This window comes from Nelusetta ayraudi, unplaced genomic scaffold (assembly GCF_046127955.1).
Source record: "Nelusetta ayraudi isolate G7.1 ecotype Tasmania unplaced genomic scaffold, CSIRO-AGI_Nayr_v1 ptg000004l, whole genome shotgun sequence".
Taxonomy (NCBI): Eukaryota; Metazoa; Chordata; class Actinopteri; order Tetraodontiformes; family Monacanthidae; genus Nelusetta; species Nelusetta ayraudi.
Window position 1 is genome coordinate 15,368,159 of NW_027466054.1, and position 27,175 is coordinate 15,395,333.

At 46.6% G+C, this 27,175-nt stretch overlaps 1 protein-coding gene and 1 long non-coding RNA gene across 2 annotated transcripts in view; one reads left to right on the forward strand and one right to left on the reverse strand.

Moving 5' to 3' along the window:
- Nucleotides 1-9,157, forward strand: part of LOC142895889 (uncharacterized) — an 87,607-nt gene extending 78,450 nt beyond the window's left edge. The window contains exon 4 of the long non-coding RNA XR_012928272.1: nucleotides 9,019-9,157. This is a non-coding gene — a long non-coding RNA (uncharacterized LOC142895889). The remainder of the gene's footprint in view (nucleotides 1-9,018) is intronic.
- A 2,286-nt stretch (nucleotides 9,158-11,443) lies between these two features.
- adra2c (adrenoceptor alpha 2C) lies at nucleotides 11,444-15,105 on the reverse strand. Its single transcript, XM_076037218.1, has one exon. The coding sequence runs from the start codon at nucleotides 14,488-14,490 to the stop codon at nucleotides 13,138-13,140; it is 1,353 nt and encodes a 450-aa protein (XP_075893333.1). The 5' UTR covers nucleotides 14,491-15,105; the 3' UTR covers nucleotides 11,444-13,137.
- Between the last annotated feature and the right edge of the window lie 12,070 nt (nucleotides 15,106-27,175).

Genomic DNA, 27,175 nt, shown 5'->3' on the forward strand with positions numbered 1-27,175 from the left:
GGTGCTGCACTACAAAAAAAACCAACATATTTCAAATATACAATTGGTAATGTGGAAGGCTGTTTCTGTTGTGTAACTTCAGCCATGTGTGTGACACTGTGCGATACTGTGTGTTACTTTTGTCCCGATTAGTGCCTTCAGGTTCCTCAAGCGCGCTTTGATAATCTTCAAGTAGACTTCCACCAAGTTCCACTGCTTGCAGATGAATGATATCAGCAGTAGAGTTAGGGTGTGCTCGCATCATCTTCACAGTAAACAGACCAACCTGTGCTCTTTGAGAGCTAATCGAGAGCAAACAAGACATTTCTCTTGCAGCCTCCTCATTTTCACTCCGTCAGATCAAACCTCTCAGAGGTGGGTGTAATTTGTCCTCATACAGACAATTTGTTGTCTAAAAAAAGGGAAATACAAGGCTGGAGAGAGATTTAGGGCAGTTTGTTTAATCGGCTTCTGGGAAGAGAAGCTTTACGGATCGATGAGCCAAACACCGTTTAACCCTGGGGCCCTACAGAAAAACACTTGCACTCCCAAAATCTGCATAGTATTCTGTGCCGTCGTACTGTATACATTAGCTGTGTCTCCCCCTACAGGCAGCTCGGACCCTGAGGGATGACAGTATTAGAGATGAGCCATTAGCCCCCCTGACACTCCTTTTAACGAGGTGGAGCAGCACAGAGTGCACATTAGTCAGACTGCTGTAGAGGGAAGTGCCTTCTTGCTAATGGAAATAAAATTGCATAACATCTTCTTGGAACTCTTGCAAAATGGTTGACGTGATCATGTGACGCGTTTTTTTCGTGCACCTCTAGGCGGTTTGATGATTTCACTGATCGAACCCTCGGAAGCTGTCAGCCAGATATGTTGCTTCCCCGCAGTTAGGCAAGTTCAAAGTGGCCCTATTGTTATTATTATGGCCTTTACCAGATTTTAATAAATTCATTTTGGTGGTCTACTCATGGTAAACAAGGTTTGTTCGGTCAAAAGCTACACAGTCCTCACAAAGCAAGCACTTCTCTGATGCAGCCTGAAAAAGTTATTTTGGCTCCGCCTCCCTCCAGCCGCTCACTGCGAATGCTAGCTAGTTTCAGCGCAGTAACATGGAAAAAAAAATATAGAAGTGCCTAAGATTTAATTTTTCATATTTGGTGTGTTAGCAGTAACACAGAAAGACATGTTGAAGACCTGAAAAAGCCAGTTTTCGTAATAGGACCCTGTTAACCTTCTGTCAGTCTGCAGTGGTTGGCAGTGTCAGTGGTTAGACGGTGGATGAGATGTTTATTGTCTTCCCGGAGCTGCACCCGTTGACGCCAAGCCATAGTTTTAAACACTGCGGGAAAAAATAAAAACTGTGCTGTGTAATGGTGCATTTTAATTTCGCTTCGTGCCTTTGACATCAAAGCCGAGATCATAAAACCAAAGATATTAAAGGAACGCAATCGCAACCGAAACAATCTTCTGTTGTTTTATACTTCTCTAAACTGATAAAACTAAAAAAAAAAACACACAATATATTATCACTTTCCTCTCCGCCTCCATCGCCTGCTGAATATTCCACTGCAGCGCCTGCTGCTATCATCCCTGATGTGCTTTTGAAAGGTGAGAAAATGCTAATAGGAAAATAATGACACAGAATATTGCGCTCACATCGCGACTTTCCCGCGCTGAGAAAGCTCCAGGGTGGGATGGCGTGACTCTCCACGCTGACTCCACCATGACTCCATCGACACGCCCACGTCTTCTGTTTCCCAGTTGCCTTACTGGCCCAGGCTCTGCCTCGCCTTCCCAGGTGGAAAGGGCAACTGGAATGAGGTGATCGTTATTCATTCTGCAAAATATTCATGAATATTTTATTGCTATGCTTTTATATGCCATCTAGTTTGCATACTTGCCGTGGGTTTAGGGTAGACGCCGCGAGAGAGTTTGACGGTTGGACGCCATCCGAATACCGCCGTGCCATCCTCGTTAGCGGCACACTGTCTTGCAACAGTGAGTCAGGACATCGAAGTCGCAGGTCAGCCCGGCCGGTGCCTTGGCAAGACGAAGAATTTTGAAGTTCCCAAGTCAGACGTCTGTGCAGTTAATTTCAGTGACAAAACCACTGGAGGATCCTGACCTTGACCCCTGCGTCCTGCCCTCCAACAGTCGCCGCAGATATAAAATATATGAATCCGCTGTAAAAAAAAAAAAAAAAAATGTATCGTCGGTGTTAATACAACCCCACAGGCTCTCATACTACCAAGTGGTTGTTAATATTCACATAACATTTTATTTGTAGCTTTTCCATATTAGTTCCAGGGGAACCCAAGTTATATAGGTATTAAAGTATTACCAGCAGGATCTTACGTAAAGACAAGGTTTATATTTTTCAACACACCAATGAACTTGTTGAAATCAGCCCTTTCTGATGTCAGAAAGAGCACTGATGGACCTTACAGGTCAGAGACAACACTCCACCCTCTGACATCACGTCCCAACCTCTTTTTGGTTTCCTTCCTCAAAAATGAGGCAATTAGCATTTTTTTTTTCTCTTACTCAGTCAAAGCTTGTTAAGTAACGTGGACTTCAGATTTTATTGGGCTTAAAATTGAAATATTCTTTACATTTTTTATTGTACATTCCTGTTTGATACAAAAAAATATCTAAAAACAGGTGTAGTTATATGGGACTCTTTAATAAGCTCAACACCATCATTCATTCAAACTTCATTGAATGTCCAATACATCTCCCAAGAGAAGAACCAATAAATACTGCATGTCAGTGACGTGGCCTGTTAAAGTAAATTGACACTAATAATTGTGTTTATTAAAGGGGAAAAGCTGCAGCCATTTAGAGACAGTGTTGCATTGTTGTGTTAACATGTAAATGCTCCAGTACACAGTGTGTAGCAGCAACAGATTTGACAGCAAAGCCCCCTGCTTCTGACTCGTTCTGTCCCTCTGCTGCAAATTGAGTCAAATGGATTTCCATTCATCACAGCAGCAGATGGAAATTAATTTTCAGCACACTCATTCCCCACTCTCTCCAGCCAGGCTGTACATAAAAAAACAAAGAGAGGTAAGTTCTCCCCATGTTTCAAGTGGCACATTAAGCTGGTTAAATTTAAACAAACCCACTGGCACTGGAATATAAAACATTTCCCTTTTATAATGGTGCATCAAGAGTCCAATTTGGAATATGCAGCGTAGACCTTATTTCAGTTATTTCAATGATAAGCATTCTCATTATCAAGTGAAGTGTTTATCGTGAGTTGTTCAATATACAATATGACAAAATTGAGTAGTTATAAATTAAATTAAATTTCAACCAGTTGTGACAAAAAACACCTTCATTTTCTTTCTTTTTTTCTCTTAGTATGCAAGTTAATTTGTCTGAACAGCAAATCAAGTCACTGTGCTTTAGAAATGCTGGCGTCAATATTATCAATGCACTGAACAATAAACAGTGGTCCCAAACCGGGGCCTTGGGGGATGCAAGACTTACCTTTCAATACCTGTGATTTATGAACATTGATTGGCAAATATTGAGTTCCTCATCTCCGGGTGTGGTCAGTGGTGTCAAATGCTGCTTTTTATGGTACTATCTAAATAGCATATTTCTATTTATTTGTATAGTTATTTCCTTAGTAGATTAGAATTAGAGCCAACATAGTGCTCAAAGTCAACTTCACATCTTTCTGTGAACTGCATAAAGATCCACTTCTGCACTTTATGATAATATATTAATATGTACCTGTAGTGGTGCAAGCGACCGTGTCTTGCACCCCCCCACCCCCCCCGATCATATCCGATCATATTCAGGCTGCAGGGGTCAGTAGCCTGCAGTGATTAAAAAAAAAAAAATGTCGGCAATTTTTTATTTTCTGCATCATTTGGTCTCACAGACAGAGTGGCGGTGTCACACGAGGGTGAGATTGATGAATCGAGCCTAACGGGAAGCAGAGATGGGGGGGAGATAACCCTGTGACCCTAAGGGCTCGTGGCTGCAGGGTGGAGCCAGTCTGGCCAGACACCCGAGTGAGAGAAAGACATTTGTAAATGCATTAGTGTCATGATGTATAGGAGCCATGAGCAGCCTGTGATAAAGCTGGTGTCATGGGGAGAAAGATAAATACCTCGGTCCGTTGTCTGCAAGACAAATGTGTCCTTAGCCGGTTGAACCACAGTGTACTATTATTTCAACTGTACTGTTAAGCATGATAGTGGCATGACTTTCTGGATGGTTGACTGACTGATGGGCGTGTCCTGACTTAGATATACATATTTATGGCTCTTTTTAAATTGAGATGAATGGGTTCTAGTTGATGCATGTAGATATATTCACCTTACCCATAGGCTCAGACTGACTTCTTGCCATCCTGAGTGGACATTAGTCTTTGGCTCCATCATTGCATTGAGAGAACAGACAAAATAGGACATTGGCGAGTGGCCTCACAGCAAGACGGTTTCTGGTTCGATTCCGATATTAACCTTTCTGTGTGGAGTTTGAATGTTCGTCTCTGTGTCCAACTCCAACTTCCTCCCACAGTCCAAAGACATGTTGAGCCAGTGGGGGAGCCCCATTAATGTTTTGTGTTTGTGAGTGCTGTTGGTTTTTGTCTCTCTCTTTGGCCCTGTGATTAACTGTCAAGGGTCTAAGCAATCCTTCCCAGAAGACTGCTGCGATTGTCTCCATCATCACTGCGACCCAGAGTGAGCAGGAGAAGCAGTGATAGCCCTGAGACGGATGAACTGGTGGATCGATGTGGGTGGGTGGATCCTAGTTGTTGCATCTACATGTCCCTAGATTGGTTGAATTGCACCTTTAAAGCATACACAGTACTGAACAGAATACCGCTGCAGCAGGTATAAATAAGTTATTAATAGACTTGAAAACACTCAGTACTACTGCAAACGCCTTTTGTTTTCAGTGCCTGTGTAACATGGGGGAATAAAGGGTCTCTTTCATGTTTTCTGCCTCGGCCTCGGGGTCTTGAATCAACGGACAGATAGGAGCGACTCATACTTTAGAGTTGAGTGGGTGGGAGGCATCTACACATGTGCCTGGCCTTCCCCAAGAACGCCAGCCAGCGCCCCTGCAGTGTTCGCAATTTTGAAAATCTTGTTTTCTTTACTTACACCTGATATGCCGTCGTAAGCAGCCCTGTCGTTATGTAAGAGTAGGATGCCCTCAAACAGACCCCTTTTATGCCACTTCTGGAACACGTTGACAGACACCCAAAGCTCCTCTGATTAAAACACTGGCTCCCTTCTTTTATTATGTGTGCAAGGTGATACGTCAGTAGGTGTAAAAACAAAGGCTGTCAACATGACAAAGATGCTGTTCACTGCTGCTGCTGTTATAGGAGGCTTCCATGCTGTTGTCAGCAAACGAGAGAAAGTGTGGCTTCAGCTGCTGGTTGCTGTCTGTACACACTGAGACAGAAATGTGAGCCTCCCTGGAACAGCTACTATCCAACTCCATGTTAGCAACTGGAACTGGGGTCAAGGGAGCCTGTCAAGATTTTGGCAGGTGATAATGTGCTGCTGCAGTGTCTGTATAGAAATCTGACAGGAGATAAAGATAAAAGTTTTGAGGAAGATGAACCCAAGATGAAAAACATTAGTAATATACAATATATAAGACACTGATGAAGCAGCTGGACAATTACAAGAAGGGCTGAATCCATCAAAAATGATCAGGAACACCCTGCTGCTATTCATGTAAGGCAACATGTGAGCCTTTGGGAATTTCTCCGCATTTGTCTCGACTGGTAACTGTGAAACTCCATAACCGTCTTTAAATCCTGGATTCACGTGCGGCAAGGTCAGATGCTAAACTCTGAAAGCTAAGAGGGATCCTGTTGCCGACCAAAGTAACACTGATGGTGAGCTACCTATATTTCCACTGTATGGGCTGTAAACAGATGACGAAACAAATGGGAGTATTCTGTTTTGCTGGCTTAAATTATGGAAGTTAGGTCAACATTAATTTGAAAGATGATGTTTGATGATTTGATGATTTGCTCATTTACGATGCTGTAAAGGGAACATTGTTTTTTACAACTTATGTTTTTTCTTTGAATTCAAAGTCATAGCATGCAGCACTCGAAACTTCTGTTGGGATCGCTCCATTTATATGTTCTCTTTATTCACACGGTCTGCCTAAAAATGACATTACGGGTCTAGCTTTTATGTGCATATTGTAGCCCACTCTGCCCACTCCTGTCTGATATTGGCAAAGTGTTTACCCATAAATGTGTTACCATTTCCTTGAGAGTAGTACTTGCTGATACAGTGGAAAACGCAACAATTGGACATGACGGACGTCCAAAGCTGTAGCAACAGTAACCAAGGGGAGGGGCGGGCCTTGGGGAAGAGTCAATTCGAGCTCTGAATAAATAATCACAACCATTCCACCACCTCCTTCAGCCTGGCTGCTCCTCCATAATGCACTGCTGCTTGTTTAAGTACCTGTAGCACCACTTGGCAGCGGCTTAATTCAAAGTCTTCAATTTGCACAAAGAAAATAACACATCCTAAGGAATGTGGTGTGTTCCATTTTAGGGGAAATTTCTCGCCTTTAAGGCTGTTCGCAGGTGATGCCTGAGGAGCAACTTTTGACTGCAGGAACAATGGGGGGCGCAAAAACCAATCAATAGCGACCATCTGGCAGCTGTGTTTGAAAGAGGACAGAGCTATATCAGCGTGGGAGTTATATCTCACTAATTCATGTTCAAAAGCATTTTTCTTTTCTTCTTTTTTCTTTTTTTTTTTGCTGAAATTGAACTCACCGTCGGAGCGCAAAAAACGGAATTATTAGGACGGCACAATGCAAGGTGCTGGTGCAGATCAGCACCAGCCGGCTTGAGTGTTTTCCTCCTCTAGTGTAGATGTGGAGACGGTGCGACGGATGGCTGCTGTCAGAACGAGCAGCCGATTCAGATTGATAGGCAGGGGAGGCAGAAAGAGGGCGAGAGATGGAGGGTGGGGGCTGAGAAAGTGTGAGGAGCGAGACTGATGGTAGACGACGACGTGGGTGGGAGATGAATCCTCCGCTCTTCCATCCCGGCCTAGGAGGACAGACTACAGGTGCTGAGTGGTGAAGATTTGCTCGGTAATATCAGTGGGGGCCTCGCGTTCACATCTCCACTGAACCCTCCCGCCGGCGAAAAGGAGCACAATACTTTCTGGACTTTTAAGAATCGAAGGCGGGCCACTGCCTGTAATTTGTATTAACCCGCCGTCCACCTCAGGCGTCTTCGGCACGGCCGCGGCGCCGATAGAAAGCGTGACAAATTACACAGTGTTAGTCGCACAGCGCAAGCCCGCGGGCACCTGCATGGCTAGGAGAGAAATTCATTACAGCAGCCTTTATCCCAGCGCTGACGGGAGCCTGTGTGTCTAGACAATAGATGCACAGAGGCGGCTGTTAGCGCTTTAATTCACCATCTCCTATGCTGACAGGTTGACGTCTTTTATTTCGTACTGCGTCGCACTGTAATTTCTCCCCTTTTCTGATGGGGAAAAAAGAGGTTGTTTGAAGTGACGAAGAGGATTGTTTGGTGCTCGACTGCTGAAACGACGAAAGTGCCTTCATAAGCAGCTCTGGTGTGTGTGTGTTTTTTTTTTGTTTGTTTGCTTCCTGGGCCAGAGTTCGATGGGATGATCAATACCTCCCTCTTACCTGTCATGTAGAGAGAAAGAGAGAGAGAGCTGCAGCCAGGGGTCAGTGAGCCTGGCATGATGAGTGGAAACATGACCTGCCTCAGGCACCGCACGTCAGTCTAACAGCCGTGCTGTAAAGCTAAGATGTTACCACTGAACCGTTCTGAGTTCAGTGGCTGACACTGTCACAAAGGGCACCACCACCTCTGCTAGGTTAGTGTCAGTGTTCTTCGAAAACCAACTCATTTTTGTCCTCTTGTCCCAACACGAGGAAGGTATCAACAACCTGGGGTGGCTGCAAACAGAGGGCTAAATATGCTGGATTCTGGAGCTCAATGCAGCATATGAATAATTAGTCATGTGAAGCTGCTCTACTGCAAACCTGCATAAAAAAATAGTACTTGAAAGTAGGTATAGCCTCTTATATAGACCTTTAATCATTCTTAATAACGCGCTCTTGTAAAATGTCACCACCATCTATATTTCTTCTTATGTTCGTTCCCCTGTCTCCCATTTGCTGACAAGGCCATTTTTCTAAAGACCATTGGATAGTCAAATCCCACAGGGCACAAAAACGCATTTGTATGAGATGCGGAAAAGATGTAAGGAAACAGCTGATTGGACAAAACATGGTAGGGTCTTTGTAGGTTCCACAAGCAAAATGTTTACTATTGAATATTCCCTTTTTTTCCCCTGTATTTTGTCAAGCAGCCTCCTATGAAATCCTGTACCATACAGAAGAGCTGCCAGTGCCAGGGGGAGTTGGTCTGATTACTGCTGATATTTTATCATCACTGCGTTCAGAAACCTCAGGCTGCATCCAGAATCACATCCAAGGATTCAGCTTTTAAACAGCCACCGTGTCCAAGCGCAAAAAGTACAAGATACAATCCATTCCGCCTTGGCTTGCCACTTCCCGCCCACTGCGCACTCCTGCGCATCGTCAGAAATTAGCCGTGACACAGACGACAGGGATTTGGGAGGTCAGGCAGAGTTGAGGATATCATTGCGGGGAGGAAGACAGCTGAGCCAGTTAAAGATTTATGGAACGATGCAGTCGCCGAGCTCGGGTTCGCGAATATGCTTGCCGCGGAAGCGATCGCTCAGGAAAAACAAAGCAAAAAAAAAAAAAAAAAAAACACTTGTCAAATTTAGCAATCAGATGCCAAGAGACCTGTGTGAGGCCTGTTTGCCGCGGCCCCGCATTCATTCGCGCATAACATCCTCGCGCTTCAGATGAAATATGCAGAGTATTTAGTTCCCGTCTCCCGTCCGCCGAGGCCCGGGGGCGTCTTCAAAGCGGCGAGATAAAAGCGTGCGCAGAGGTACACGACGGCGCCGCTGATCCCGTCTCCATCTGTGCAACTTTTCTCAGGCTGGTTTGAAGGGCTCTGCCTCGACCCGCCGGCAGCGCCGCGACATTGGCCGCTGACACAGCGAGTCGCGCCGTGAGACACTGCAGAGGTGAGTGACGCCGCTGGGAGGATCCTTTCTGCTCGGTCATGGAAGGTGACTTCAGTCAGCCTCTGTCAGGGGATTAATAAACAGGAAGCAGATGGACAGACAGACTCGAGGGGGGGGTGGTGTCTTACTTTATTTTGCCCGAGTTGTCACTCCCTGCCTCGCCTCTCGCATCACTCTGACCCCTGAGAGGAGCGAGAGGTCTCAGGTGGGCGCTGCTTTCCCAGCAGGCGCACCATTACCTTCCCAGCTAACGAGCTGCTGCGGCCGGCCCCCAGACTTCCTGGAAAAAAAAAACACACGAAAAAAAAGCGACACCACCCAACATCCGAGCCGTGTTTAAATGAGACGGACGGAGGGATTTTCTCTATCGCCCGCACCGCTGCCATCGTGAGTGTCGGTCATCGATTCCATCAGAGGGAGATAAGCTGCGAGATAAACGAGAACAGGGGCGTCTGATTTGATTCGATGCAACCATGCAGTCAGTTTGTGACTCTGCAGGATGTAGTAAATGCTTTACCACACACACATACACACACACACACACACACACACACACACAGCTGGCAGCAGGTCCCCAGACCCAGGAATCAGTAGCTTACTCTCAGCATGGGAGAATCTTTTTTTGGGGGGTAGAGATTTAGAGCTACCTAAACTGGAGCAGTAACAGGCTGCATTCAGCAGAGGGATGGTGTTTGGTGTTTGGTTTGGATGCTTGTGTTTTTAATCCGACGCTCGTTGTTCTTCACGTGACATCACAATTAGTGAGCCAGATCGGAGGCTCCGACAATCAGGGGGAGTCATCTCAACCATCGTTTGATTTTCAATCTTGTTTGCTGCTTGCTACCTGTAGATGCCGGATTTGTGTTGATCTTTTTTGTCAGGTGTAAACGTCAAACACAATTGGCTTGTCTGCAAAGTGTTATTCACTGAGGCGAACTTGTGAAAAAATATTTCTAATTAAAGGGAATTATCCAGTGCAGAGGCAACAAAAACCTTTGTTGTGATTGTGCCAAATAAAGATGTTGTCTTTTCTTCTTCTTACTTACTTCTTCACTTTCCCTTTTCTGGGGGTGAGCTGCTGCTGAGCTCATCTGCAGGGTGCAACTCTGCGGCAGCAATTCTCATACTTTGTGTTGGAGGCACAACAGATGGCAAACCGAAAGGCACCGCTGCATTTCTGTATTTTTACTGCTCAAAACAGCCTCTAAACATGAGAAAACTCTTTACTTTTTAGGTTTCCACCCCATTCTTTTAAATCTTCATTTATAATGCATTCAAAAGATCGAGTTAAACAAATTTTGCTCACTTGGCCTCTGTGTTGCAGACTTGCATACATGTTGAATTTAAGGATTTAATTCCCTCCTCATTGTGTGTGTGGACCACAAAGAGCCCGTAGGAAAACAACCTATGCATCTCTTGTGTGCGTGTGTTTCTCTCTGTTATCGCTCTGCACACATCCCTCCATCTTCCTCTTCAATCTCCTGTCAGCGTCCAGTCTGAGCTGCTCGCTGTTCCGCCCTCAGCACGGTGCTCATCTCCACCAGTGGACCTAAGCGTTGCTCTGACACTCACCTCCCTTCGTATGTGGCCACATCCCATTGAGTGGAGGGGGCGAAGTCTCGCACTCACTGTCACCTTTGTCCTTGTTGGTCTAGTTTCTATGGATACATTGTTAGGGCAGATAACAGGCAACTGCTTCAGTGAAGCAGCCATGCAGGGACCATTATCCAGAAGCACCTCTAGATCTTCAAAGGACAGCACAGTTAGCCCTCTGTTTGGCAGCCTCCTTTATGTCGGCTGGAGGCAAAGGGACCAAGCCAGCTGAGTGCGATGTCATTCGCCAGGGGCCATCAGAACGTTGTGACATCACAGAGGGCTGGTTGTGAGAAGCGCGTGCAGTGCACCCTCCGTCTCTTGCTTTGTGAAAATTGAACAAGGGAGAAAAAGAAGTGAAGGATGGAGTTCAATACCAGACTGGAGAGACACGTTAGAACACAAACAGCGAATACAAACACTGTTTCCCAATTCAGTGGGATATTGGTTTTCCTTCATTTGATTTCATTTGGGTAGATTTTCCCGACTACATCGAACCTAACCGAGCCTGAAATCTGTCAATTACTTCTCAAATTCCTGATTTCATTTGCTTTCCTCTAAAAAAAAAAAAAAAAAGAAGAATGAATCACACAGGGAACCTGGATAAACCTGTCTGACACCGTAAAAAGGAATGGAAGTTGACAATAGACCGATTGTCCAGTGTAATGCTTTGGTTCAAACCGTGGACGGCCTTAATACATTCATAATAAATGGAAACACCGTGAAAGAATCCAGTTGTTCAGTCTCAAGTCTTCAGCTGATGGTCGACGAAGTCTCGTTTATTTGATCTTTTTAAATGTGCTCAAGGCAGAGAAAGAGTAAACACGTTCTTTTAGAAAAGGACAGGTTCAGTGGAACATGGTAAAACCTCTCAGGGAAATTGTTCATTATACAAACAATACATGTACGATCATTTTGACGTATACGTGTGCGATTACCAGGCCCTACAAACAGCAGTCGCTTTCTCTTCAATTATTTACACAAAGAGTAAGAGCATTAGCCCCCATGGCCGGAAATGCTTTGCGGTACAAATCTCAAAATAGCGTCCGTACAAGTCTTTGTTCACGTCATGACAAAGTGGGTACGCGTGTTCATATGCGTGTCAGTGTGAGAGCGGCGGACATGGCGGGAGACGGCGTGCGACACGGTGAGTTTGGTTTCACATGTGGCCAAGTGCTTTTTGTTTTTTCCTCTTTGTCTATTCCCTGTGGCTTTAAGGAAAGGAGAGGGCGTGTGGCATGACTGAGGAGGAGCGGAAAAAGACACTTGGCAAGAGGAAAGAGTCAGGCTGCTCGTGACTCACACACACACACACACACACACACGCACGCACTGGCAGTTGCGTTGAAACGCAGTAAACTCTGCTTCGTCTTCCTCCATTGTCGGGAAATTTCACATTGTAGCCTCTTTTTCTCGGTCACGCACAGGCAGAAAGCCTTCGGTGCACGGTGTACGTTTCATACTTCCTGTCAGTCCGTGTGTGTAACATCATCGTCATCATCATCATCATCATCATCATCATCAGACAGTCATGAACAAGGTCATAGAAAACGAACAAAACAATTAATACGGGTCCCGGTAAAACGGTCGGACGTTGATTCACACAAGATACAGAAGCGTAAACGAAAGAAAACAATGCATCTGTTTTTTTTTTTAAAAAAAAACAACAAAAAAACGTATGAGTCTTTTTCAGTTTTTGCTACTGAAACAGTAAGTAAGGAGCCCCTTTGTCCCATTGGTCCTCGCGCTGAGAGTGCGGCGCGACAGACGGAAAGATAGAGAGAAGAAAAAAAAAAAAGCGAACAGGTCAGAGCGCACGCTGTCCGATGTCACAAACGAGGGATTGTGAGGAGATTGTCAAGGCCTTCGCATCGTGAATGAGGTCACATTTTTGAGTTGTGGTGTCTTTTTTTTTCCTTTCTTTCTTTTTGTTTCTGTAAACCCGTCGCCTCCTGTGCAAGTCCAGCCTCCGTTGCCGTTGGTTGTGTGCATGCATCGCAGGGGCCGCTACCCAGTCTGTCCAGTCATTGTGTTTTCGATGAAGGGTGGGGTGTGGGGTCGGTAGTGGGGGGGAGAGAGAGGGGTGACGAGATAAAAAAAAAAGAAGAAAAAAAACAGCACACAATCCATAGAAGCAGCTCTGGTAAAGTCTCCTCTGCAGACGCAGTCAATGAGCTCAATCTTATTCTAAATCCCTTTTCTGCAGCTCACTACTACCCTTTGATCTGTTAAACACCCCGTTCGTTTCCGGCACAAGTCCCTGAAAGTAAAAAAAAAAAAAAAAAAAAAAAAAAAAACCTCACAATCTCCCCTGCTGCGCACAGCTTTGCACCCCAACGTACAACTTTATATTCATGACAGCAGGCGGACCAAAAAAAAATATGGGAAAAATAAATTCCATCAAAGCCCCCCCACAGCCGTCCGTCCACACACAACCTCAGTAGGAACGTTTCCACGACTTACACAGGATCTTCTGGAAGGCTCGGCGGAAGTCCTGGTTGAAGATGGTGTAGATGACTGGGTTGAGGGAGCTGTTGCAGTAGCCGATCCAGAAGAAGAACTTGAACAGCGTCTCCGGTATCTGGCACGGCTCCCGGCAGATCCCGTACAGGCTGTAGGAGAAGAAGAAGGGGAACCAGCAGACCACGAAGACGCCCATGACCACCGCCAGGACGAAGGTGAAGCGCTTCTCCCGCGCAGCCGACACCTTCTTGCGGCTGACGGTGCTCCGGCGCTTGCGGCGGGATGAGAAGAGCTCCATGGACTTGGAGCTGGCCCGCGACTTCCTGCTGGAGTACTTTGAAGCGGAACTGCTCTTGCGGCTGGACTTCCTGTCCTTCCTGTCGTCGTGGTGCTGGTGCTTGGAGGAGCCGGAACCTTTTTTGGGCTTCTCGTCCGAGGAGCTGCTGTCCTCGTAGTCGTCGTCGTGGTCCGTGGCTGGGTGTTTGGGTTGGTTGGGCAGAGGAGACCCCGCCACCTTCCCCTGGCAGTGGCCGTTCTCCTGCTCCTGGTCCTTCATGCTTCCGCCCCGCACCGACTTGAAGGAGCCCCCCTTGCCCGCGTCGGCTCGGCCCATCCCATTCTCCTGGGGCGAGTCCACGTCCCGCTTCTTCTCCGACATGGTTCTGGTCCTGGTCTTGGCCACCTGGTAGATCCGGATATAGACCAGAATCATGATCACACAGGGAGCAAAGAAGGAGCCGATGCTGGAGTAGAGGATGTACCAGGTCTCATCGTTCAGGATGCACTGGCTGGCCTCGGTGCTGCTCCTGTCCATAGAGATGAGCGGCGGGAAGGAGATGACGGCCGAAATCAGCCACACCACCACGATCATCCCTTTGACCCGCTTGGGCGTTCTCTTCAAGTTGTACTCTACCGCCTGGGTCACCGACCAGTACCGGTCCAAGCTGATGGCACACAGGTGAACGATGGAGGAGGTGCAGAACAGCACGTCCAGGGCCAGGTAGATGTCGCACCAGATCTTACCGAAGAACCAGTAGCCCATGAGTTCGTTGGCCAGGGAGAAGGGCATGACCAGGGTGGCCACCAGGATGTCGGCGCTGGCCAGGGACACCAGGAAGAGGTTCTGGGGAGGTTTCAGCGCTCTGCTCGTCAGAACCGCGATCACCACCAGGACGTTGCCGACGATGGTGAACAAAATGATGAAGCTGACAAGTCCGGCCAGACCCCCGATGGCCAGCTGGCCGTACTGCCGCTGAGAGGTGGCGTTGGAGGAGAGGTTGGCCGCCTCTGCGATGTCCTCCAGGCCGGAGCTGTTGGAGAAATTCATCCTGCCGCGCGACTTTAGCGAGAATTAAAAAGCGCGAGGAGTAATCCGCGTGAGCGTCCGGTTCGGATCTGAGCGCATATTTCACTGAAGAGATCCGGCGCAAAAGGCATTGTTTTCTCTCTCTGTCTCGCTCTCTCTTTCTCTCCCCCTTTCCTTCCCCTCTTCCCGCTCACCTGCGGTCTTTTACATCCTGTACGCGCGGTCTGCGCTCTGGCACAGAGCGGGGAGACAGACGCGGAGTCGAGAGGCGACGTGCGAAGTCCTCGTTCCAAATACGCGCAGCGGGAGAATTTCCATGGCTAGAGAGCGGCTCCGTCCTCCTCGCGGTCCTCTCCCATCCCGACTGCGCCCGCATCTCTCCTCCTCCTCCACCTCCCCTCCCTCCCCCCTCCTCCTCGTCTTCCTCCTCCTCCCAGCTCCCCGCTGACAGCGGGTTTGTAACAACCACGTGTCTTTCCCCTCCCCGTGATTGGAAACCGGTGGCGCCGCGCTCCCAAAGTGTTTTGGAAGGAGACGTGAAGGGAGTGGATGTAGAAATAATGTGGATATGAAATAATCCCAGCGGTCTAATCAGCCGGTGAGGGAGCTCTTGTTTTACAATCGGGTCGCTGCTTCGGTTTCCCAGAATCATCATCTGCGCAGACTCACAAACCGGTGAGCGGATCTTTTCACTGACTTGTGAAACTCGTCCTCGGCGTCTCTTTCTTTCTTTCTGTCTTTCTTTCTTTCTTTCTTTCTTTGAAAACAGATCACGATCGCAGTCAAGTGGCGCTGCCGTCAGGGCGCAGCGAGCGGAGCGCGCCGTGTGCGCTCGCGTCCTTCCGTACGCACGCTGGAGGTCAGTGTTGCAGCACCGCGGCGGGGGGGCAAACGCAACATGCCAACGCAAACACGATGCAGATGAGACGCCGCCAGGTCAGCGCTGGCGCGCGCTCGCACACACATTGCTCGCCCCCATCCCCTCATCCCCCCGCCCAACATACACACACACCCTCGCCTCCCGTGACCTTGCAAGTGGAAACTTGTATTGTCTCCTCGCCCTCCCCATTAGTTTGTGTTGTTTGCGTTGTTGGTAATTGTGTGGATAAGAAGATTACAGGATTACACAGCGCTCGTGGCTTCGATATGGATGAGAATCACTCTGCTGCTGAGTGACAGGAGGCTGATGTGGCACTCGAGGTGCTCACTCATGTGCATGGCAATCCACCTACACAGGAGAACTGTGCTTTCTTTATCAGATTACGGGTAGAGCGCTTTTTGCATAACGCTAATACTCTACTTTCATCAATTACATCATTTCATGCCTCGTCTTTCCCCTCGTCTGGCATCATAAGAGGCAATTAAAGGTCTGAAGCCTCCCTGACGTCACTCTCACGAAGTCTTGGCTGAAGTTGACTTGACATTTACTTGCCCCATGTCACGCGTATAGGCACACGTCTTCTTTCCCCGGACATCGTGGTACGTCTCTTTTGACTCTCTGGCCCCATTAACCTTCTCCAAATTGGATGGCGCAGCCACTCGGAGAGAAAGGCCTGTCTCCTCTTTGGCACGCAGCCTGGTATTAAGCTCCCGGACCAGTGTGTTTATTGACCGGTCTGCTGGCTAAGTACCTGTAATTAATCACAGAGCACTGGGCCATATTGAATTAAAGAGCAAGACTCGGCCGCAAAGAAACGCTCGGGTTCCAACTGATCCTTATTGATGCTGTGGAGGAGTGAGGAGAGCCCCGGAGGCTTTGGGGTGGTCCACCCCTTCCCAACCCCCCGCCCCCCACTTGCACCCCCCCCCCCGGAAACAAGACCGCAGCTGACGATATTATTCCCACATTTGTCCACTCCGCCCCCTCCAAGGCACGGCTGTTGGTCATGCGGCGCGTTTAAATCGAACTGTGGCTGCAGCGGGGAACCTTTAGGTCGGGGAGGAAGCAGTGTAAGCTGATTTTGAACGGACAGATGAGCCTTATTACGGTCATTAGGCTGTGTCCCTGGGCCACAGCTCTGCCCACATAATTGGGGCGCCAGTGAGTGATCTTAGCCTTTACCAAACCCTTTTCCTCGTTATCAACTTTGGTGCTCTGCTCCAAGGAAAGAAGTTGGCTCCTCTTGCTGCTCTGCGGCAGAACTCGTGCCGAGGAGACCACCTCGATTGCGTCTTTATCTCTGTAGTGCCTTTCTAATACTAAATAATAATTTTTTCTCCATTTTTTTTCCTTCTTTGTTCCTGGTGTGCTAGCGTGACCCTCATGTATCCTTGTGAGAGTGCCCCTTTTGGTTTTTCTGTTTTTCTGGGGTTTTTTTTGCACTTCTTCGTCAAGTGCGACACTGCAGCAGTGTGGAGTGTTAGGAAGGAGGAGACGCTCAAAGCTTTCTATAAATAACTGACTTTACAAGGACTTTTGCATCCTGGCTCTGATCAGAGATTTTTTTTTTAACTATTCATTTGTTCAGCGTTTTTTTGTGCATGTGAACGACATATATCTCAGTTTCAGTAACCAGTCTTGCCCCTGAGCTTGGGCCGGCTGGTTTTGCATCGTACAAAAATAAAATAGAGTGCTGCAGCAACAAACATGGCAGCTGCAACAAGAGCATCTGATTCCTGGTTGAACAGTAAAACTGAGTTTTGTCCAGCAATAACAATCAATTTAATACTACTGGAAATGTAAACAGGCAGAAGCTGGAAACCTGGCCTGTTCAACTCTGGGGAAAACGAGTTACATTTTGACCTGTGGGATATTGAAACCATGTTGGAATTTGATAATGTTGAATCTGCAATAAGCCACAGTGGTCTTCCTTTTCTCTCATGACCAAATCTACTGACCATGGTTTGCATCACAGGTAGTAGCAGAAACATTCAGAGCCACTAAAGTTTATTTTTCTCTCCTTGTGCGCACAAGTTAATTACCAAACAAAAATAATTTTCTTGTGCATAAAGAACCTATTGGGACTTCAGGGGCTGCATACAAATACACTAATTAGAAAGTGTTATACTGATGTTGATCCAGTGACCAGACATAAGAATATTCAGTTACTCCAAACCAATTGGGCCAAAATGCGATGAACTGACAGTCTGGGGTAAATCTCAAAAATAGCATAGTCCATTTAAATTCAATGAGAAAGACCGTTGGTTGAAAGAATCACACAGTCACACTTGAGAAACTGTCTGGCCATCCTGCTCATGCCATATCATCACACCATCGGCTGCCAGCAGGAACAAAAAAAGCCGCAGGTGTCGATTCACATTCTGTGTAAGAGCTCTTAATTGTGTGCCTGCGCTTAATGTGCATTATTGTACAGCCCAAGCTCACAATACCAAATCAGCTGCGCGCTAACACGGCTAATTCCCCTTTGAAATCCAATCTGCTGCGGCTAATGACGTTTCCAATTTTCCCGGCCGCTCTAATGTGCAGTTCTTTCAAATGTACTCTTCAAATGGAGGTATGGTCCCAGTTGTTGACAGTGATAAATAGCAGCCGCAGCAGGGCAGACAACTATACAGCTGAGAACAAATAGTTCAGGGAAGCAAGATCCCGCCCGGGGGAGTTCTCCCCTCACTAGCGTCACCTCACAGAGGAAGGCCTGCTCCTTATCTACAGCAGCTCACCTTTCCGTGGACAATAATTGATTTCGCTCCAGACGGCCTTGTTGGATTTTGCTTTTTGAGAGCCAGCGAAGAAATATGACTGGAATTTGGCAATTCAAATTATAGTCATTTATTTTACTTTTGAGATATTTCTGCCCCCCAGAGTCTGAAATTCAACACTATGCACACTAGGAATGTGATTAAAAGGGAACTCAGGGACAAGAGAAAGTGTTAGCAGTGCTGTTCTTGTGCTCAAAGTCCAACCTCTGAACATCTCCTCCAACCAGCAGAAGGGTCTCACCAAATTAATGGTTGGATTTTGCATAACAAAGTGTGACTGCACTCAACTTTAATCAGCTTCATGTCTAACAGCAGCCAGATGAAAACCCACCTCGGTTCCTCTGGCACTAAATTAGTGCGTAGGCTGGTGAACACTGCAGAATATTTTGAGCCGAAAGAGAGGAGCTAGAACTGCTCAGGAATGATCGTGTGGTGCCACTGGAAAAGCACAGAGAGAACCGCAATAACTCAGCAAGTCGGGGAGGTCTCCTTTCAAAGTGGTGTTTAACTGTTCAACATACTTTTCAGGTCCGATAAAATAGGGGTTCAAGTTATTCCAACATTTAAAAAAAAAAAAAACTTGGGAAGTGATTAATAATATTTAAAACAAAATATATATTTTGCAAACATACTTGCAGTCCTGAAATTACATAAAACTTCAAAAAAGGCAAAACAAAAACAAAAAGCGAAACAAATGTTGTCCCTTCAAACTGCAGAGCATCACTTTCTTACTCAAACGCTTAGAAACACAAGTTAAACGTAATTAAATCTGCATCTGTTTATTCTTCAGACTAAATGAGATCCCTGAAGAATGTTTTCATGAGACCCACCAAATGTCTGTTATCTCATTTGCTCATGGAGAACCAGGCTGTTTATCTTTGCTTTGTTTTATTTATTCCTACGTCCGTAGACCAGTTTATAAAAAGAATCATTGTAAGTACATTTTTTATTTTTATTTTTTTTCTGCCTGGAGCCGAGTCTGTCATTATCTTTGTTCCAAACCCGTGAGTAGACTTCCTCTTTCGCACCCATCAGTGTTTATGGCGGTAGCAATAAAAAGAAAGAGAATAAGCAAATCTCCTGCAGCTGTACGGAGAAAACTAGATTACAGAAGTATGAAGTTTACCAACCTGCATAAAAAATGCATTATGGAGATATGTTTGACAGTAAATGAGCCCTGTTATGACAAAAGAATGCTCACAAAAACTAAATTAAACCAAACTTCGCTGTCCGTCACAGTTTTAAGTACAGCTTTCAGCACAGCCTTGGAATAGAAAAGATGCAACAGTTCTCACAAACTCTGTGAGGAAAGTGAAACCAAGATGGTTGTTTTAACTGCAAACCAACGAGTACAGAAGCAGTGACGTCAACACCTTTAGGAATGTGCTAAATATACTCTTCATATATCTTGTTTTTACTGGGACATGAAACTTTTCAGCGTGTGGTTCACCCACCAAAGAGGCTTCATGATATTTTCCTCTAGCTTTGGAAATTCTTGCCCCTCCCCCTGCATGAGCACGGTGAACTTGGTGACCCCGATCAGTCTCTCGGTTCTGGCACCTTTATGAGGTCAATACTTAAATCTATAAGGGCCTTTGCCTGCGTCTGCTGTCATAACATATTCAGGTCATTCAGTTGTTTAAGTGAGTAGGTGGAGTTGTCAAGATCTCATGATTGATCTTCTTCTTCTGTTGTTTTCATTATTCAAAAGGCTGTATTGAGTTTTGAATATTTAACATCAGAGACAGAAACCAAATGAAAACTGAAAACTGAGGCAAGCGGACGGTTAGCCATACTGAAAGACAACCGCTCAACAGGGCCGAGTATTGGAAGTGATGGCTTTGTTCCCTCCGCCCACACTTCTCCTTGACCAAGTTCATTTCTCCATCTCCTCAGTGTCTGTCCGTCCGTCCTTCGGGGGCTTCACGAGTTCACCGAAGAAGTTTGAGGTTCCTCAGAATCATCCAAACTCATGTTGTTGCAACAGCTCCGAATTCTGCATTCAAATTTATTTCACGCTGCACTATTTTTTTTTTTGTCTCCATGGAGGTAGAATGTTGGTGAGATGGAAAGTTAATATTTTTTGAACTCATGATCTTCTTTGCATTCACCTTCACATTAAATTTTTTTAAGCTTTTGCTTTGTCTTCAGGACTGTTTTTATCTGGAGACAGATATTCTGAAGGCTTTCTTCCAAGTTCAGGGTTGAGAGGATTCAAGCATACCTCAGCTCACTTCAGCCAGCATACTCAACAGGGAACCGCCAGCTGACACTGTTGTGTTATTATCACACCTTTCTGCACGCCTTATCATCCGCATTTCGACTTTTAAAATATGCGAGATTCAAATCAGCTGCTCCTTTAAACTCGAAGGCTTGTCGCGGCAGCACCGCTCACGGGTTCAAGGCTGACGTGCTTCGCTTGAGTGCGAGTGTGAATTCGTACAACGTGCTCGATCCACGCTCGGCTCTCGTCCTGCATGCAGCGATCACTACGTGCGTGCGCACCGGATGGACACATCTTTATTCAGTCAGAAAACGGCAGCAAACGTCGGTTCCCTCCTGCTGCAGCACCATGGCCTGCTGGAGGTTCAGCACCACGGAGAGCGCCTCGTGCTGCATGCGGCGGCCTCGCGGTGGAGTTGCCTCGAGAGAAAGTACACACACACACACACACACACACACACGCGCACTCACACACACAAGCTGCACCCCTCCATCCATCTATTCTGTCCTTTACTGCAGTGTTTTATCTCCATCTTGTGAACAGAGGCGTGGGATAAGCCTTTCCTCCTCCGTCCCACCTCGCTGTCCTCTCGGCCTGAAGTGTCCATTTATAGCTCGACGCTACTTGATTGGCTCGTCCATCTCCCCCTACAGATGTGCGGCGAGGACCTCGGCGTCTCTCTATTCCTGCCGTCTGTCTGCGGCGGCTCTTCTAGTCCTCGGGCTTTAACCCGTTCAGAAGGATGATTCCCCAGCCTTCTCCCCCCCCCCTCCATCTCTTCCTCGCCGTTCCAGCCTTTGACCTAAATCATTTGACTCCCGCCCTAATAGGGATCACTTTTTACTTCTTTCGCTTCGCGGTGGAGCCTTCACCGATGTCAGGCTTGCTTTCAGCCCGTCGGTCTCCCCCCTCTATCATGTGCTCTGCTGGTCTACGTCCGGTGATAACACCTAAGGGATGAGGAGGGAGTGGAAATATGCTAAACCCCGAGCAGCTGCTCCGCTTCTTTCCTTGCATTTAGTCCTGTTTTCTCTACCTCATTATCACCAGCTCTGGTGGTCCGTGTGTGTGTGTGTGTGTGTGTGTGTGTGTGTGTGTGTGTGTGTGTCTGTGTCTGTGTCTGTGTCTGTGTCTGTGTGTGTGTGTGTGTGTGTGTGTGTGTGTGTGTGTGTGTATCTTTGCCATTCAGATGAACTCAAGCCATAAATTAACAACTCAGAGTGGAGATGGTGCAGGGAAGCGGTTGATCCTCCACTAGTGTTACTGCCGGTGATCAACTCTGGTATTTACGGCCTGTGTGTGTGTGTGTGTCTGTGTCTGTGTGTGTGTGTATGTGTGTGTGTGTGTCTGTGTGTTTGTGTTTGTGTGTGTGAGCATTTGTCTATGTATCCTTGGACTGACTGTCTGGTAGGTTTGTGTTCATGTATATTGCAGCGACGGCTGATGGATGTCACGGTGACACACAGGGACAGCCTGTCAAGCCGGCTCCTCCCTCCCTCCGTCTCGCCCTCCCCCATTTTCTCCCCTCTGCTTTTCTTTTCGTCACACGGCAAAAAAACATGGACCCACTTCAAAACAGTCGTCGTCACCACGGGCTGTTGTTTTTTTTCTTTGTTTTTTTTTTTTTTTTCAAACTCCCAGCCGAGCAGCTTCGATCGTTATGACTCAACAACTGTGAAATCATTAGCCGCCATGCTCCTGCGAACTGCTAACTTCACGCCACGCAAACAAGAGGAGCAAAGCGCGGTTGGCGGGGGCGGGCAGGGGGAGGGGGAGAGGCGGGACGAAAACAGAATGCGATAAAAGATGGAGAGTAGAGGCGGGAGGAAAAGTGAAATAAAGAGAGCACTGTTTCTCCTTTAATCGAGTAAAGAGAAGAAAGAAGCCCTGCGAGACAAGAATGAAGCAGGACAGAATGAGATGGAGAGATACAGAGATGTGGGTGGTGGTTGGAGAAAAGACAATAGTAACTACATTAGGAGCTCCATAGCCTCAGGCACAGACAATATTGCATTTCCCACTGAGGAGAGGAAGAAAAAAAAAAAGACACGACAACGACAACAACAACAACACAAAAACAAGCCCATAAAGGAACGCGGCGGGTTCACTGTTCTGCCCATGCGGAGCTGCTGCTCAGTGTTAACACACCGAGGCAAACACGCAGCCAAGCGCACTCCCACACGCACGCAACCACACGGTCACAAGGAAAAAAAAGAGTAAATTGGCAAATTCCACTTTTTTAATTTTTTTTTAAGATTCCACTTTGGGTCATTTAAAAAGGTTTCCAACCACCATGCACAGGCTTCTGCACTGTGTGTGAGAAAACGATGTGGAAGTTCAGGTGTGGAAGTTTTAAAAAGTAAAGTTCTATCAGCAGCACAACATCCTGGAATAATAATGATATCAGTTGTTTTTAATTTAATTTAATTTTCCCTTTTTTTCTAAAGTAGCCATCTCAGTCGTCAGCCTTAATGTGATTCCGCTGCCAGTGTAAATTGCTCTGAAAGTAGTAAACGCTACAAAAAAAATCTCACTTCTACAGAAGATGATGACGTTATTGAATTTTGTGTGTCTGTGAGTTCAACAGAATCAATATTGTTGTTCGCTTTAAGTTGCCCCCCCCCCCTTATTTATTTATTTTTTTTGCTTTGGTGCCAAAGTTCATTTGATCCTCATTTCCTGTAAATGGTGCATTATGGGGATAAAAGGGAGGAAATGGAATTTTATTATTATTATTATTGTTACTTACTCAACAAAAGGTGCTGGGGATGGATGAGATGTATCGAACAGATGCATCATATTCTGCTTTGCTTGAATATTTCAACATTTGTCTCGGTCACTGTGTTTGCATTTGCTCTGGACCTGAAGTGACGAACATGAGAAGTGACGAACATGAGAAGTGACGAACATGAGAAGTGACTTTGCCAACGCAAAAGCAACGAGACTCATTGACCCAAATGTAGTGTACATTACAGTAAAGCACGCTCCCCCCCCCTCCAGTCCCCTCCACCCTTTTAATTACGAGGCTGTGAAACTGTTCATTTACCAGTCAAAACACAGCAGATCGCCTCCGCCGCTGGGCAGCGGATCGCAGCGCCTCACACCACCTCACGCGGAAACAGGAAGCTCGCGGCAGCAGCGACGGCGGCGTCGGCGGAGATCAAGTCTGCGCAACCTCATCTTCTCGGCGCTGGGCCGCGTGTGAAATTGGCTGCACGGCCCAGCGCGGCGTGTGTGTAATTAACGTGACCTTTTACTGACTATTAAACCCATCTGTTTACACAGGCTGTCTGAGGCCACGGGGGACCTGTGAAGGGGTGTGGTGGTGGTGGTGGTGGTGGGTGGGCGGGGCGCTTCGCTTTCATCCATCACGGCCGTGTTTGTGCGTCCACGGGCACGGCACGTGCGCTCGCTTTATCTCGCCCGCTCCGTCTTAAAGAATTCATGAGGCGAGGTTGCATGCAAATGATCCCCAGGGGGGGGTTGGTAGGGTGTTCACGCAAAGTACAACAACCCCCCCCCCCCCCCCCCCTCCCCCGGATGTGATGGGGTTGATTGTTACCACGGAGATGCGTGTTGGGAGTGTGTCTAGCGTCGCCGTGGCGATGTGTCCAAAATGCATGAGGAGCCCAACAACAGCAGCAGCAGCTGCTGGGAGTCTGGAGGCCTGGCGACCATCAAATCGTGTACGTGAATAAGGGTACATACAGGAAGGTCCGTTATAAACTCTGCTGCCTTCACGCTCATCTGCCATGTGCTCGTTAACTTGGCATAGTTGGAGGGATAGTCTGCTTTTTTTTTTAGTTTAGTTCAGCTTTAGTCATCCATGATCCAGATGATGTTCGAAAATCAGTAGGGAGAGAGGACAGGAAGTGAGGAACGCCGGTTGGGAAGCCTTTGATGGACCCTTGCAGAGTTGACATCGTAATGTTACATTTTGAAAAGCTTTTATTGTTGCTTTGGTTTGTATTTCTATATGTTTAGCTACATATGCAACGTTAAGTGTCTGCATGTCTAGCCTTGCCTTTCACGAAGTGGTGCACCAGTCCGCCCAAGTGTCCTGACGTCATGTTGGATGGAAACATGAGCTGCGCAGCGAACACAGTGGAGGTGAACGGTGCAATTCCCCCTCCCTCAATACTCATCAAACACACAATCCAACAACTCCCTAAATGCTGTTGTAAACAAGTTGTTGACCTGCACATTCAACCCCTCCCTGAATTATTGAGGTACAATTATGTAACATTACGACACATGAATCAAATACTGAAACAACCTTCCCGAGTCAACCACCTGGCTGACTGACACAGTGCTGCAGTCACTCCTTCAGCTTTATTCCTCAGATAAGGTTCTGGGTTCTTGGTTTGTAAAGAAATCATAAGCGCTCTTCCACCACAAAGTCCAAAGTTCTTCTCAACAGACGTATTGTTTTGATGATGGTCGTAGTGGCACGAAACATGCGATTTAGAAATCACTCCTATGTTACATTAACATTTCATTGCCTGGTGAATGTGCTAGTCCATTTAGGGCAAGACTGAGGAGGACATCCATCTTACACCATCATTTCTGACAGCCAGGAAGAGCTGCTTCAAAAAAAACTGCTGACTTCTTCTTCTTCTTCTTCTTTTTCTTTTTTTTTTGCTGCACCATATAAAATGTGCCCCATTTTATGATGCAACATTGTGAAATAAGTGACACTAAGAACACAGAGCGCCAACGGTTAATCTGTCTGAGCACTGCAGTCACAAAGCGGGTTGACTTGAAGGTTCTTTGAGGACAAAATGGGAGGATTTTCCCACCTGATGTTTGTCAGTGAGGGAACCCTCCTGTCGTCTCACTCTGCACTGAGCCCTGTGTCACAGAGCAGGAGGGTCACACCTGACGGTGCACTCCACCGCTTAACTCCCTGCTCGTTAGAAGTTCACTGCTCACAGCCCTCGTTTTCACTTCCTTCCAGCTTGTGGAGTTTATTCTTAACCTGCACAACTTCATGCTGAACTTTTCCTCAGACACAGACAATCATGTGATCTTCATGAGCAGAAAGGCTTTTAATTAATATGCAACAAAAAACGTCATTGATGCTAATCTTGTATATTAAAAGATGAAGGGCTGATATTGGGAAGCAAGCAGAGTTTGCAGTGCAGAGAATGCTAACATGTCGAAGGAGAACTGAGTAAATACAGGGCCACTGATACTTTTCTTTTTTACAGAAACCACTCCAGAGCACTCACTCCAGACTGTGTTCCACTCTTTTTGTCCGTCAAAATCACAAGTGCATCAGTCGTTAGCAGAACATGTCTCTTACTGAGTTTCTTCATTTTTTGATAATAAAACTGCCTTCCAGCTCTGAAAAAGACGTGTAGTACAGCGACCTGTACAGGCCAGTCCATTAAGCAGCAGTCAAGCTCGTTGACACATCATGAATTTCTTTGAAGTCCAGCCTAAAACAGTTTCTTGCTACCTCCATCACAACGAAAGGGGGCCTTAAAGAGAGTGGAAGTGTTTTCTTTTGGACGTCCACAAGATGGATGAATATGGCTTCACTGTTGAAACCGTGGTTTTTACGGCTGACAGAATATTTTCTGCACTCAGTCTGAGACTGGAAGTAAAGTTGTGCCCTTTTTTTCTCTCAAGCCCGCCTCAGGACAGGAGTCACATCAATCAACTGGAGGGAGCGTGAGGGATGCTGAATGTGTAATTTCTCAAAATCCCACTTCCAGCCCATCACCGTGCTGAGTGCCACAGGCACAAGCCCCAGCCTGAATCAGCACTGAGCAATTATAAACGCTTCAAAACGGTCCCTGAGTAACGATAGACAGTTCAGGGGAGGGCCATCACTGCCTCTGGCCTCGGGAAAAATTCATTCAGGAGAGTCGCTCATCGCTTCAGGAGATGATCAGTGCTGAGTCCAGCAATGTGCATCAGTGTAACACTGAGCTTTCAATGAATTCCACATAATGTAATACGTGCATAACAGAGAACCATCAGAGTTTTGAAACGTCCTTTAATAGAATGTTTACATTTCACTGACTGGTAGAATGAATAGAGTTTTAAAGACACACTCAGGTGTTGTTGTTTTTTTTACACATTTTGTATGAGGAAAGCAACTTTAATAATTCATCCTATGAAATAACAAACTAAAACGTTCGCATGGCTATGATCGTTTCATCCTGAGCTTGCAAAGAGCACCAGCGCCTGCTTTACCTGCTTCCAGCCTCTCACACAAAAAAATAATATTCACTGTTAAAACCTAATAGGTGCCTGTTACAACCCTATTGCCACAAAGCATGAGATGTGATGCACGTGATTCTTGATACGCAAGAATTGCAAGGTTGAGTGGCAATGCCGTGTGCTATTCACACACGTATCGGCCCAGAACGTTCACACTTTACAGTCTCAATGTTGTGCTGGTGACGAAGTGAAAGCCACGCAGACACAGGGAGAACATGCAAACTCCACACAGAAAGGTCCCAGGCCCGGAATCGAACCCACGGCCTTCTTGCTGTGAGGCGGAAGCGCTAACCACTGTGACTACTATGTAGCCAATGTAGGTATCAGTGATGTGTAGATACAGAGTCTGTTGTCTGTTAACACATTCACTGATGCGTCCCTGCTACTCCTAGGGCTATAGCTGAAGAGACCAGGCATGTCACTATTGTACCACTGCTATTCTGACTGCTCCTGCATAAATATGTCAATTTAATGGCTTCTCTGACATCTTGGGATTTTGTTTGTTTTTTTTTTAGTTTTTTCAGCAGCCCGTTTTCCCTCCCTGTTATGAGGCTGAGCTGAGCTGAGCGGGAGTTGGTGGAGCTTGACAAA

Excerpts from the sequence above, each read along its gene's own strand:
- adra2c (XM_076037218.1), bottom strand. The coding sequence starts at position 14,490 with ATGAATTTCTCCAACAGCTCCGGCCTGGAGGACATCGCAGAGGCGGCC.